Below are 12850 nucleotides of genomic sequence, written 5' to 3' on the forward strand. Positions count from 1 at the left end.
CCTTATTTTAGGGGTCATCCCCTTTTTCTTGATTTCAAATGAAAGATCTCGTAAAACTGCACAACTTTTCTTCAATATGTTTCAACAAATTATGAATAGATACGAAGATATGAAACAAAACGTGTCATATTTTGTGAGATATTTCTGAGACATATTTTTGGCTCTACCGAGCATCGGCGCCATTTGCGCTAGAAAGATTTGGACGCCTGCCTGCAACTCAGCAAACCTTCCTTTACTTTCACTGAAAATCTTGAGTCAATATCTTAAGTCGTTCCGGAGGAGTTTCCAGGACAAGCTGACCCCCTAGAATTAGGAAAATCGTCCATATCTCACGACCGGAAGTGACGTCATCGACGACTTAAATTTCCGACAAGGTTCAGATGAATATCCATCAGATCTGAAAGTTTGGTGAAAATCTGTCCAGCCATTCCCGAGAACTCGCGTGCACAAAATCGGTAAGAAAAAAAAAGAATAATAATAGGGAAAAAAGAAACCGAACGAAAACAATAAGGTCTTCCGTTGGAAACGGAAGACCTTAACTAGATATGATCTCGTTGCGAGCAACGAGTGGGTCTTCCGTCCGATTTTTGATAAGATGAGAGAAGATTTTGATTGAGATTTTCATTCTAAAATAATGATAAAGATTGTGAAGAAGAACGATTTTGCCTCCATAATCTGTAAACAGACATTGAACATTAAGACTTAAAAATTCGACTTTTGGCCCCTCATGGCCGCTAATATTAGGGATCAGCGCTTTTTTTCTCCATATGATCTTAAAGCTCTCAGGATTTTGAACACTTTTTGTTCAACAACTATTACGAGATTCTCTTTCGTTTTCGAGTTATTAGAAAAAGAAATATTTAGGGGCCAACCCTTCAGCTCCTTAATGGGCACATTTAGCGTAAAATGAAAGGTTCCATATTGTTTAGAACATTATTTTGAACATCTTTTGTTCAATATTACTTACCAAAATATTTCCCACTTTTGAGATATAGAGCGTCAAAGATTTAGCATTCTGGCCCCTTATGGCCCCTTATTATGCATCATACGACATTCAAAACATAATATATAGTTTTAGATAGTTGAGATAAACATTTTTGCTTCAGTAATGTATAACACAATATTTACTGCTAAAGATTTATCGATTAAAGACTTTTGGCCCTTCGCAGCCCCTATTTAGAGTGCCCAGCCCCTTTTTCTTGATCTCATCTTAAAGCTCTCAGGATTTTGAACACTTTTTGTTCAACAATTATTCAGAGATTCTCTTTTGTTTTCGAGTTATTTGCAAAAGAAATATTTAGGGGCCAACCCTTCAACTCCTTAAAGGGGACGTTTAGCGAAAAATTAAAGGTTGCATATTGCTCAGAACATTATTTTGAACATCTTTTGTTCAATATTACTTATCAAAATATTTCCCACTTTTGAGATATATAGCGTCAAAGATTTAGCATTCTGGCCCCTTATGGCCCCTTATTATGCATCATACGACATTCCAAAATTAATATATAGTTTTAGATAATTGAGATAAACGTTTTTTGCTTCAGTAATGTATAACACAATATTTACTGCTAAAGATTTATCGATTAAAGACTTTTGGCCCTTCTCAGCCCCTATTTAGAGTGCCCAGCCCCTTTTTCTTGATCTCATCTTAAAGCTCTCAGGATTTTGAACACTTTTTGTTCAACAAGTATTCAGAGATTCTCTTTTGTTTTCGAGTTATTTGCAAAAGAAATATTTAGGGGCCAACCCTTCAACTCCTTAAAGGGGACGTTTAGCGAAAAATTAAAGGTTGCATATTGTTCAGAACATTATTTTGAACATCTTTTGTTCAATATTACTTATCAAAATATTTCCCACTTTTGAGATGTAAAGCGTCAAATATTTAGCATTCTGGCCCCTTGTGGCCCCTAATTATGTAACATACGACATTAAAATTATAATATATAGTTTTAGATTGTTGAGATAAACATTTTTGCTTCAGTAATGTATAACAAAATATTAACAACTAAAGATTTATCGATTAAAGACCTTTGGCCCTTTTCAGCCCCTAATTTGAGTGCCCAGCCCCTTTTTCTTGATCTCATCTTAAAGCTCTCAGGATTTTGAACACTTTTTGTTATCAAGTATTCAGAAATTCTTTTTCGTTTTCAAGTTATTTGCAAAAGAAATATTTAAGGGCCAACCCTTCAACTCCTTGAAGGGGACGTTTAGCGAAAAATTGAAGGTTGCATATTGTTCAGAACATTATTTAGAACATCTTATGTTCAATATTACTTATCAAAATATTTTCCTCTTTTGAGATATAAAGCGTCAAAGATTTAGCATTTTGGCCCTTTGTGGCCCCTAATTATATACCATACGACATTCAAATTATAATATACAGTTGTAGATTGTTGAGATTAACATTTTTGCTTCTGTAATGTCTAACAAAATATTGACTGTTTAAGAGTTATCGAAAAAAGACTTCTAGCCCTTTTTGGACCCTAATGTGATGAGTCAGCACTTTTTTCTTGATATCATATGAAAGATCTTGGCATTCCCCATAAATATTGTTCAGTATGTTTTATCAAAATAATTAAACTTTTAAAGATATGATACAAAATGTCTCGAAAATTCAATCATGTTTCGTGTCCTAGATTTTGACCCATACCGAGCTTCCATATTGGACCTTTCTGAAAAATTTTAAATCCAATGTGCAACTCAGCAATGTGTCGTCTATCATCGCTAAAAATTTCAGCTTTCTAGCTAATGTCGTTTTTGAGTTTACTTATGGACAAGGAGACCCTCTAAAAATCACTGAAAGGGCAATAACTTCCGACCGGAAGTGATTTTTTTCAAAATTGAGATGGGGGTACAAACTTCAGATAGAAACACATAATCTCTGAAAATTTGAACAAAATCGATCGAGCCATCTTCGAGAAATCTTCTGCACAAAAATTGTAAAGAAAAAAAAGAATAATAAAAGTGAAAAGGAAAAAATAGAATAATAGAAGGGTCTTCCGTTGGAGACGGAAGACCCTAATAAGAAACAGAGTAAAAACAATATGTTCCCCAACTTCGTTTGGGGAACATAATTATGTCCAGAAAAGGGTGATCATAATGTTGTCAGAGATTACATAGAAAGGTCTTTGAATGCAGAAGAAGCCAATGAGGAATAGAACCATTTATTACCAGAAGAGGGTAAGAATTACTTGGATTACCCTGAAAGACCTTTGACTAGAGAAGAAGTCAAGTTTATAGATGATAAGAGAAAACAGTTGTCAGAAAAATAATTGTTAAAGACACATGATTTTTAGCCCACAAAACCATTGGAGAAGATACAAGGATTAATGGAGGAAGTCCAAACTGAACTCTTGGAGGACATTAAGGAGGAACAGGACCTTTACCTGAAAAAATTCCTGTCAATGAATTTTTTTCATATTTTTTATATTACTAATTTAATGTGTACTTAACATTTTAAAATGGTCCTGTCATGGGATATCTTGACTGATTTAAAAGATATCGTCCCACAAATACCGCCCTGTTTAGAGTTTGTATAGAGTTTAGATACTTCATGTTTACGGGCCCATAACGGAGTCCATAATTCGAATTTTTACGCCCAAACGAGAAATATGATAGATAACCCTATATACTCAAATATTACAGAATATTCATAGTGTTTAAATTATCTGAAAGCAATTGTTTTAATTTTATATAGTATTTGGGTGGGATAATTTCTGCATTTTTTAAGGCAGCTTCAACGACAAAAACCTCTTTTGGAAAAAAAATCTGTCAATAAATATTTCTAAATTTATGATTGAATGTCAGTCCTTCATCGTAATTATTTACTGCATAAATGTCACAGGGTGAAGCTTACCTCAATATCGCACAGGACATCGTTGAATTTGACGTAAGCATGAGAAAAACGCTTCACGTTTGTATTTTCCGAGTGCGGGAAATCAATTGTGACGTCACCCGAAAACATAAACATTCAAAATTATCTAAATAGAGAGAATCTCTGCTACTAAACACGAAAAATTATTAATTAAAGAAAATCTGCTTCAGAAATTTTTCACGATACATTGACTGTGACCTTTTTATTATGAAATAAAACTGATCATGACGGGTGTGTACTTGATCTCGCTGCACTGAGAATTCAAACACTACGTCTATGATGTCACTGACGTCAGACTGCAGGGTAAAGAGAATCAAATGTGTGGATTGGGCAACTTCACAATGTCTAAATGATGACAAGATCTTTTAAAAATTTTATTAATAATAATTTCTAAAATTAAATGTTTAAAAAACAATTTAGAATAAAATTACGCAAGAAATGTTGATTTTAACAACGTTTATCATGTATATCATTACCGATTATGACGTAATATGTCTTTTTAGTCATGTGACATGTGTCCTGTCTCCCCTTAAGGCTTATTATGAGAGTAAATTTCCAGTGTTTGTTTATTATAAAATTATGTATTCTGTCAAACTAATTCCCATTTCCATTTGTTGTGCCTTAGACCATTTTTAATTGACCTTATGGTAAAGATTGTGATACACACTCTGATAGTCATCTATGATGTCTCTATGATGTTTACCTCAAAAGTTGGAATCAGGGTATTTGTGTTCAAAGAGCTGAATAGTCCATGAGGCACAGGGGGTGGTGGGTACCAATTTGGGTGAATAAACTTTTTAGTGATATTTGGTAAGGTATACACCTAACTTGTGAGAAAATGTATGATAGCATCAAATCTATTGTGGCTTCAATGCTGGAGACACAGTTATTGCCCTTTATTTGCTCAAATTAGGTATTTTGAGCTAAATATATTTGCAGCCTGCAAAGTATTTGTCACACAGTTGCCAACCATGATAGAAAGTTCTACCAGAATTTCTCCGAGATATGATGAACATATTAAAAGAGCATTAACTGAGTTACTAGCCTTAATTCTAACCAAAATTGCATATTTTTACCACTTTTATTCAACAATAACATGTACCTAAAAAATTTATATAAAGAAAAAGATAAGTACCAACACTCATATACTAGTTTAGTTATTCGTCCGTCGGTAACGACGATGACAACTGTCTCATCTTTGTGGGGGGAGTGGGATGACCTGGACAGTGGGTGCGGAGGTGACTGGTCAGGCCGATTCTCTCACAAGTAGATGATGGAGTTTTCCTTCTTTGTAAATCCAGTCCAGTGTCCAGTGATTGGTTGATGGGAACCTGGGCAGTCTGTTGATGGCTTCGTCGTTGATGGTTCAGAACGCCATTGAAATGTTAAGCCCACCTGTCGAGTATCTTTTCCTTCTCTGTGATGAGTGTTAACCCGTCATCACTGAGGAGAGGGGATAAGCCTGATGGAGTTGGCCCGTAGACTTCCCCAAGTCCACAGTAAAAGTTCTTCTGGGCCTGTCATGAGATTCGGCGTAGCGTTGGATCTCGTCAGCTTTAGCATTCAGCCAGGAGTCCTACATATCCCGAAGCGTTTGCTGTACTATGCTGCGAACTTTCCTCAGAGCGTCTTTATGGCTGTGGAGTAGGGATCATCTATATGAGCCTTGTTGTCATCTCCCTCGGGAGATGACACATTAAGATTGTATGCCGGAAGTGAAGTCCTAGTGTAAGCCTCCATTAATTCATCGGGAATCCTCCATGTTTTACAATATCTCAAGTGAGAATCTACACAAGGAGTTCCAAGTAGCCTATAAACTGGTTTTCTTTTAGAAGAACTAGCTAAGAAGTGTGTGATCTACTTTCGATTTAGGCTTATTTGAAAGCCAAGGAAAATTTAGAAAAGAAGTACGATGCTTATTGTCATCTCTCACGAGAGATGACACGTTAAGTTTGATTTCCTGATGTGAAGTCCCAGTGTAAGCAGCGATTTTTCAGTCTGCAATCCTCGGCTGACTCCACTACGCTATATTCAAAAAGTGCGAGGCCACCCGAAGATCACCGACTGCTCAGTTTGACGCGATGATGCATTTTTAGTTTTCTAAATATAGAGATGTAAACAATGAGCGATCTGTCTTATTATTGATAAAGAAAACAAGCTGCAAAGAAATCATACAGAGACCAACACACACAATCGCCTGAATAATGGGGTTTTCCAAAATATACACTGTATGTTCTTATATGTAAAGTCTTTTTGGCTATTACCTAAATGATGGCCAGAACTCGATAGAATCTTCTAACTAGGTCAGCGCGTGTGTAAAGATCCTCTGCAGCCGAAGCGTGGATCCAAGAATTCACAGAAAAGCAACATCAAATAAAAACATTCACATAAGTAATCGCATTACTGACTAATAAGAATTGATGGTGAAAACTTCAATTTTTTGGTACATTAATCATTCTATAACGCTGTGTCATTTTTAAAAAGTCTGATTATAAAATCAAATGCATTGAGAAATTAAAAGCACAAATTATAAGCGGATACATTAATGTCTATAAAAAAACTACAGACATTGAATGAAAGATCACAAAGAATGATTATGAGTATTTTCTTTCATGTTTTATCTATTCTTTTTAAGGATTTATCATGATTAAAGAACTTGCAATCATTTTCTTTATGCAGTTTTAATTGCATAAATGTCAAAAACATCTTTGATTCACCCCTCCTATATTATTGAAATGAAGACCAAATTATAATACATAATAGTATATGATTAGTATGCACATAAAGTTTACTAAAACACAAAAAAAATACACGCACTGCATGTGAATTTGGACGGCCACTAATGGCACAATACTCTATAATCCGAAAATAGCCGTAAGTTCGGGGTTGGCAAATGAGAACTTTTCTCTGATAATTTGTAAATGCTTGATAGCTGATAGCATTTAAATGTTATTACTTACTTATGCTTAAAAGCATGTGAACGTTGGGTAGGGGCCCAAAGCCACACAAAAAATGATTTAATTAAATATTATGTATATTTTGGACCAAAAAACTGTGAGTCTGGGCACTGTAGCAACCTCTAATGATAAAACGCCGCTTAATGATACAAATAGCATTAAGCGTTGCAATTGCAACGTTAAATGCCATAAGTCATTGCATTAATAGCTGACATCATCAACCGCTAATGATAAATCGCCGTTTAATGACAGAATTATATCATTAAGCGTCACAAATGCAGTGCAACACCGACGCCTAATGCAACAAGCAAATATCGACATATTCGACGCTTAATGATACACACCGGTGTATCATTAAGCGTCGCAGTTGCAAACCTTAATGATAAAAAATTTCGAAATTGCTAGTTATATCTAAGAGAAACACACATATATCTTTCCTGAACAATGAGATATCACTTGTCAAAATATCTATATATGCTCTTGTGCTATATAAATGGTAATTTTTAAAGTTTTACTGTGTTTTCTATCTAGTCAAGGGAGTATCGTGAAGCCAGAGACAGATTTTCAGATAGCTAAAAAAAGGAGATACAAACAAAGGGATAAATAAAATGATATTCAAATCCTTTTAAAAGAACCATTTTTTAAAACTGAAAATACAGAAGCTAACAATCTATTAAATAACTTTTAATTTGATACAATGAATTTAATACTCAACCTTAAAAATATAGAATATATTGAAATATTCCAAACTTTGTATTTTAGATTTTATATATAGCTTAACACATGTCACTGTTAGTTTCAGTACGGTGGTATATTTAGGACACGCAATTATTTTTTTTTTTTAAACCAGAAAAAATTATCTTGTAAAAACGAGATATTATCTTGTGAAAATGAGATATTATCTTGTGAAAACGACTTATTATCTTACGAAAACGAGATATTATCTTGTGAAAACGAGATATTATCTTGTGAAAACGAGATATTATCTTGTGAAAACGAGATAATATCTTGTGAAAAACGAGATATTATCTTGTGAAAACGAGAAATTATCTTGTGAAAACGAGATATTATCTTGTGAAAACGAGAAATCATCTTGTGAAAACGAGATATTATCTTATGAAAACGAGATAATATCTTGAGAAAACGACTTATTCTCTTGTGAAAACGAAATAATGTCTTGTTAAAACGATATATTAGAGAGGTTGAGATTTTAAACGTGTACGCGTACGTGTACGTGTACGGATAATTAGACGTACACGTACACGTTTTCGTATTTTGTCTGTTGAGATTTTAATGACGTGTAACGAGAACGTGTACGATTATTTCGCGCACTTTATTTTCGATGTCTTCAGAAATGACGTCATTTTCGTCTATGACGTTTCCGTAAATAATGGCAGATGCTTTGGAAATTGCTTGTCTATGTGAAGACGATGATTTGCTGCTCATCTCTACAATTAAGGAAGACGATGTCAAAAGTCAACAGCTAAATCTAGAAAATTTATCTGAAGAAGCGTTTTATTCATTCTTTCGATTTCAAAAGAATGATATTTCTCGACTTTGCGAGGCACTGTCCCTTCCAGACAAATTCGTATGCCCGAATGGTACTCGGGTGGCTTCTACAGAGGGTGTCATGATACTGCTTCGGCGCTTGTCATATCCGAATAGGCTTGATGACATGAAACCATTGTTCAACCGTTCGAAGTCAGAACTTTCATACATTTCAAATACTGTTTTGGATTACTTGTACCACAAACATTCGGGTAAATTTAGTGACCTGAATCAAAGTTGGCTGGACGAAGAACACCTTCGAATGTATGCTGATGCCATATCAGATATTGGTGGACCTCTCCCCAACTGCTGGGGTTTCATAGATGGAACCTGGGGTTTCATAGATGGAACCGTCAGGCCGATATGTAGACCTTCGACGAACCAAAACTTAGTCTACAGTGGACACAAAAGGGTGCATGGATTAAAATTTCAATCTGTAGTCATACCTAATGGTTTAATCGCAAACATGTATGGCCCTATAGAGGCAAAGCGCCATGATTCTGCGATGCTACGTATGAGTGAACTACTTCCAAAACTTGAACAATGCATGACAATGAACGATGGTACAGTATTTTCTCTTTACGGCGATCTTGCTTATCCGTTGCGTGTGCACCTTATCACACCTTTCAAAGGAGCTGTTCTCAGCAATCAGGAAAGAATATTTAATTGTAGAATGTCAAAGCTCCGTTCTAGCGTTGAATGGACATTCGGAAAAATCCTCTCTCTGTTTGCTTTCGTTGACTATAAGAAAAATCAGAAACTATTTTTACAACCTGTGGCAAAGTACTATCTTGTAGCATCATTGCTCACAAATTGCCACACCTGTCTGTATGGTAGTGTTACGAGCGAGTACTTTAATCTTCCACCTCCTACACTTGAGGAATACATGGCATAAAGTGTATGTGATATCGCTGTACATTTTACGAACGGTTACATGGTTCTATTTATTCTAAAACAATGTATGTATATTGAAATAAAATTCTTTCGTTGTTATGCTTTTTATTGATTTCTTGTTCATGTTTTAAAAACATCAAGGAAATTTTAAGCATTTACATCGTATTTTATTACATGGCTAGCTAATTCCTATGATGATCTATTTAAATATAAATTATATAAATATTTTGAGAAAAGCTAGGTAAATGCTTAAGATAATCCATTTATTTATTTAAACATTTTGAGAAAAGTTCTAACATCATTGTGGTCTGCTGCTTTTCAGTCTCCAATCTTTGAAGCCTCTCCTGTTTCTCCAGTTCAAACCGCTCCTTCTCCAAATTTAGCTGCTCTCGACGGAGTGAAAATTCCTCATCTCTGGATTGTTTTTCCGTCTCTGCTTTTTCTTTCAAAAAGGATATCACACTTGAACACTTTCTAGGCATTTTACTGTTATTTCGCTGGTCCTCGTCTAAGTAAAAATCAAAACAAAATAATCGATTAAGACATACATATATCATCAACGGAAAATAATTTTTCATTCAAGAGATTTTTTTACCTTGTGATTACGCGAGACTAAGAAAGTCGGTAGGTTCCAGGTAGAAAAATATTTTAGCTGGCGGCCGCCGATAAATAGATTAACTACATATATGTAGATTGAATAGTTAACCTGCGGTCTTGGGGACCGCCAGAAGTTATATGGGTGCCGCCAGTTATTTAAGTGGCGGCCGCCAGAATATTTTTACCTGGCTCTAACCAGCTTCCTTGCAAGAAATTAATTCTCGTAAAATAGTAAAAAATTTATACAGCAATTACTTCAATTTGCTAAAAGTTTGTCAAAAGAGTAAATGTGAGACGTCAGTCTCGCAAAAATTTAGTGATCATACATAAAGATTGTTAACATACCATTTTTAAAGTTATTTCAGTTAATGGACTTTTATATCAAAAGCAACTAGCTAGTATGAATTTATCCTTGGATTTGAACGGAAGAAATAATTATGTAAAACACAACTATATGTAAATGGCAACGTTCACAGAGATTTATCTTAATTATATGAAATAAAGTTACAAGAACTGTATGCGCATGTAAACAAAAAATATATTAATTACGTCATTTCTCTCTCTCTCTCTCTCTCTCTCTCTCTCTCTCTCTCTCTCTCTCTCTCTCTCTCTCTCTCTCTCTCTCTCTGAAAAAAAACCTCACCACTTTTGGATGGTGTCAGGTTCTCGAGTGCCCGTTTACGAAGACTCTTGCACATGCTCTCTTCTTTTACTGCTTTGGATTTATCTTCCCTTTTTTTCTCCTCTTCATCGTTCGCTAATTCTATTATTTCATCCAAAAGCATTTCTTTCTCTCCATAGGTTTCATCTACACCAGATCTACAGTGATAATAACATTGCAAAAATACAATGTGTTAATGATTTCAAATTAAAGTCTAAAAAGTAAATTCAAATTCTGAGTTAAGAAACAATATATTTAGATACGTAGAACTTCTAAAGTTCTGTACATTACAGGTATGAAATGAACAGGAATAAAGACAAGCTTATTACATAATAACAATGTACATTCTTAACATGCTTAATTTAGATAATTTGCTGCATACTTTTTGAGAGAGGAGCTGTTAAACTTCTTCCTTTGGTCTATAAGAAGAAGAGTCCTTTCTCTAACCCTTCGTGCATCGATATTCCGGGACATAACTGATGAAATATCTGCCCATTTGCCCCTTTCTTTGAAAGGGTTCCTGCTGATAACCTCTCTAAAGACAAGTTAGAACAAAAAAAAAATGATTTACTTAACTAAAACTTTAAAAATATATATTTATATTTTTCAGACAATGTATTACATTTATCAATTCCTTTTTAAAAAAATTAGTGAAAGTAAAAAACACATAGATTAGAAACTTAAATAAATACGGTAGAAAAATTATTTCAAGGGTAAAAATAAAAATTTTGGTAAAACACATCTTTGACATTTGTCTAAAATGTTACAGTAGTAAAACTTAGGTATGTTTTTTCTGTTCGTTAGAAACTTGAATTGTTTTCTTTTTTAACTTTAAGTAATTCTTACCTCAAAAGTTTTATGTCGTCTTGCTCTGAAAACCTAAATTGTTTTTTCCTTCCCGAATCCATGGTTAGATATACACCTTTTTGCACGTGATTGACTGAATGTACATATAACAGGCCCAATATCGGCTGAAAAAAAATCGTGGAAACCATTTTACTTAAAAGTACATTTAGAAATTGAACTTGAAATGTTACCTTTGAAAAGATTTAAGTATATATGTCATGTATATGATCCATATTCGATATATTCCGGAAAGCTTCTATTAATGTACTGTAGTATGAAAATACGATGCGCTTTCTAAGTGTGCGACAGCTACGCAAGTTAGTAAACTGTTACCCCCCCTTTTTTTTTAGAGTTTGAGGTCCTGGCCAATCAAAGTTTCACTGTTTACCAGGAGGTAAGAGATAAATATAATTTTAAGTTTAATTACTAAACGTTGGGAAAGTTAACTCCTGTTTGGATGTTTTGCTTCGCGAAAAAAAATCAGTAATAAATACCCCCACCCCCCTCTAGTGCCACTTAACTTATTGGTATTTTTAAAAAGTAGGAGATAATTGGAACTGAATAGTAAAATAATAAAAAAAAAATGAAAAGTAAACCTCATACAAGTAATAAAATCCCTGCTAAACGTGTCTTCATTTAGTGAGAGGTGATCGGGGTCTTTATTTCAACATTCAAGTTTTATGACACCATTTTGACTTGAGTTTGTAAATAAAACAACTTTAAAACACGTAGTTATGAAACTAAATATCCCGAATAAAGTATAACAATCAAAATTTCATACATGAATAGACGTATTTTTCTTATAAAAGCTACAAGTTTGTACTTACGTGTAGACGCCGCCCTACAAGTTTCAGGAACGTGTAGAGAACTTATCATCACTAAAACTGATGACGTAATACGCGAGGAATTTAGGGGATTCCCCTACTAGACGTACACGTACACGTACACGTATGAAATCTCAACCTCTCTATTATCTTGTGAAGATGAGATAATATTTTGTGAAAACGAGATGTTATCTTATGAAAACGAGATAATATCTTGTGAAAACGAGTTTTCTATTATGTCATGAAAACGGAATACTATCTCGTGAAAACGAGATATTATCTTGTGAAAACGACATATTATCTTGTGAAAACAATATATCTTATGAAAACGACATATTATCTTGTGAAAACAATTAAGTATAATAAGTCGTCTTCACAAGATAATATATCGTTTTCACAAGATAATATATCGTTTTCACAAGATATATTATCTCGTTTTCACAAGAAATTTTCTCGTTTTAACAAGATATTATTTCGTTTTCACAAGATAATTATCTCGTTTTTACAAGATATTATCTCGTTTTCACAAGATAATATCTCGTTTTCACAAGAGAATATCTCGTTTTCATAGGAGAATATCTCGTTTTCACAAGATAATATCTCGTTTTCACAAGATATTATCTCGTTTTCACAAGATAAGGAGTCGTTT

The 12850-nt window shown here is 34.1% G+C and overlaps 1 protein-coding gene across 2 annotated transcripts; it reads right to left on the reverse strand.

The window, feature by feature from the left end:
* Positions 1-9420: 9420 nt before the first annotated feature.
* LOC134262814 (reticulocyte-binding protein homolog 2a-like) lies at positions 9421-12278 on the reverse strand. 2 transcript variants are annotated; one of them, XM_062745140.1, is made up of 5 exons: positions 12205-12278; positions 11378-11502; positions 10914-11066; positions 10514-10689; positions 9421-9781 (listed from the first exon to the last, which is right to left on the reverse strand). In XM_062745140.1, the coding sequence occupies exons 2-5, from the start codon at positions 11437-11439 to the stop codon at positions 9537-9539; spliced, it is 636 nt and encodes a 211-aa protein (XP_062601124.1). In that variant the 5' UTR covers positions 11440-11502; positions 12205-12278; the 3' UTR covers positions 9421-9536. The 2 variants fall into 2 exon arrangements, with proteins under 2 accessions (XP_062601124.1, XP_062601123.1); XM_062745139.1 differs by lacking the exon at positions 12205-12278 and having other exon boundaries at positions 11378-11526.
* Between the last annotated feature and the right edge of the window lie 572 nt (positions 12279-12850).

The sequence above is a fragment of the Saccostrea cucullata genome, unplaced genomic scaffold (genome assembly GCF_032062105.1).
Source record: "Saccostrea cucullata isolate Sc308-1 unplaced genomic scaffold, CSIRO_AGI_Scuc_v1 ctg11563, whole genome shotgun sequence".
Taxonomy (NCBI): domain Eukaryota; kingdom Metazoa; phylum Mollusca; class Bivalvia; order Ostreida; family Ostreidae; genus Saccostrea; species Saccostrea cuccullata.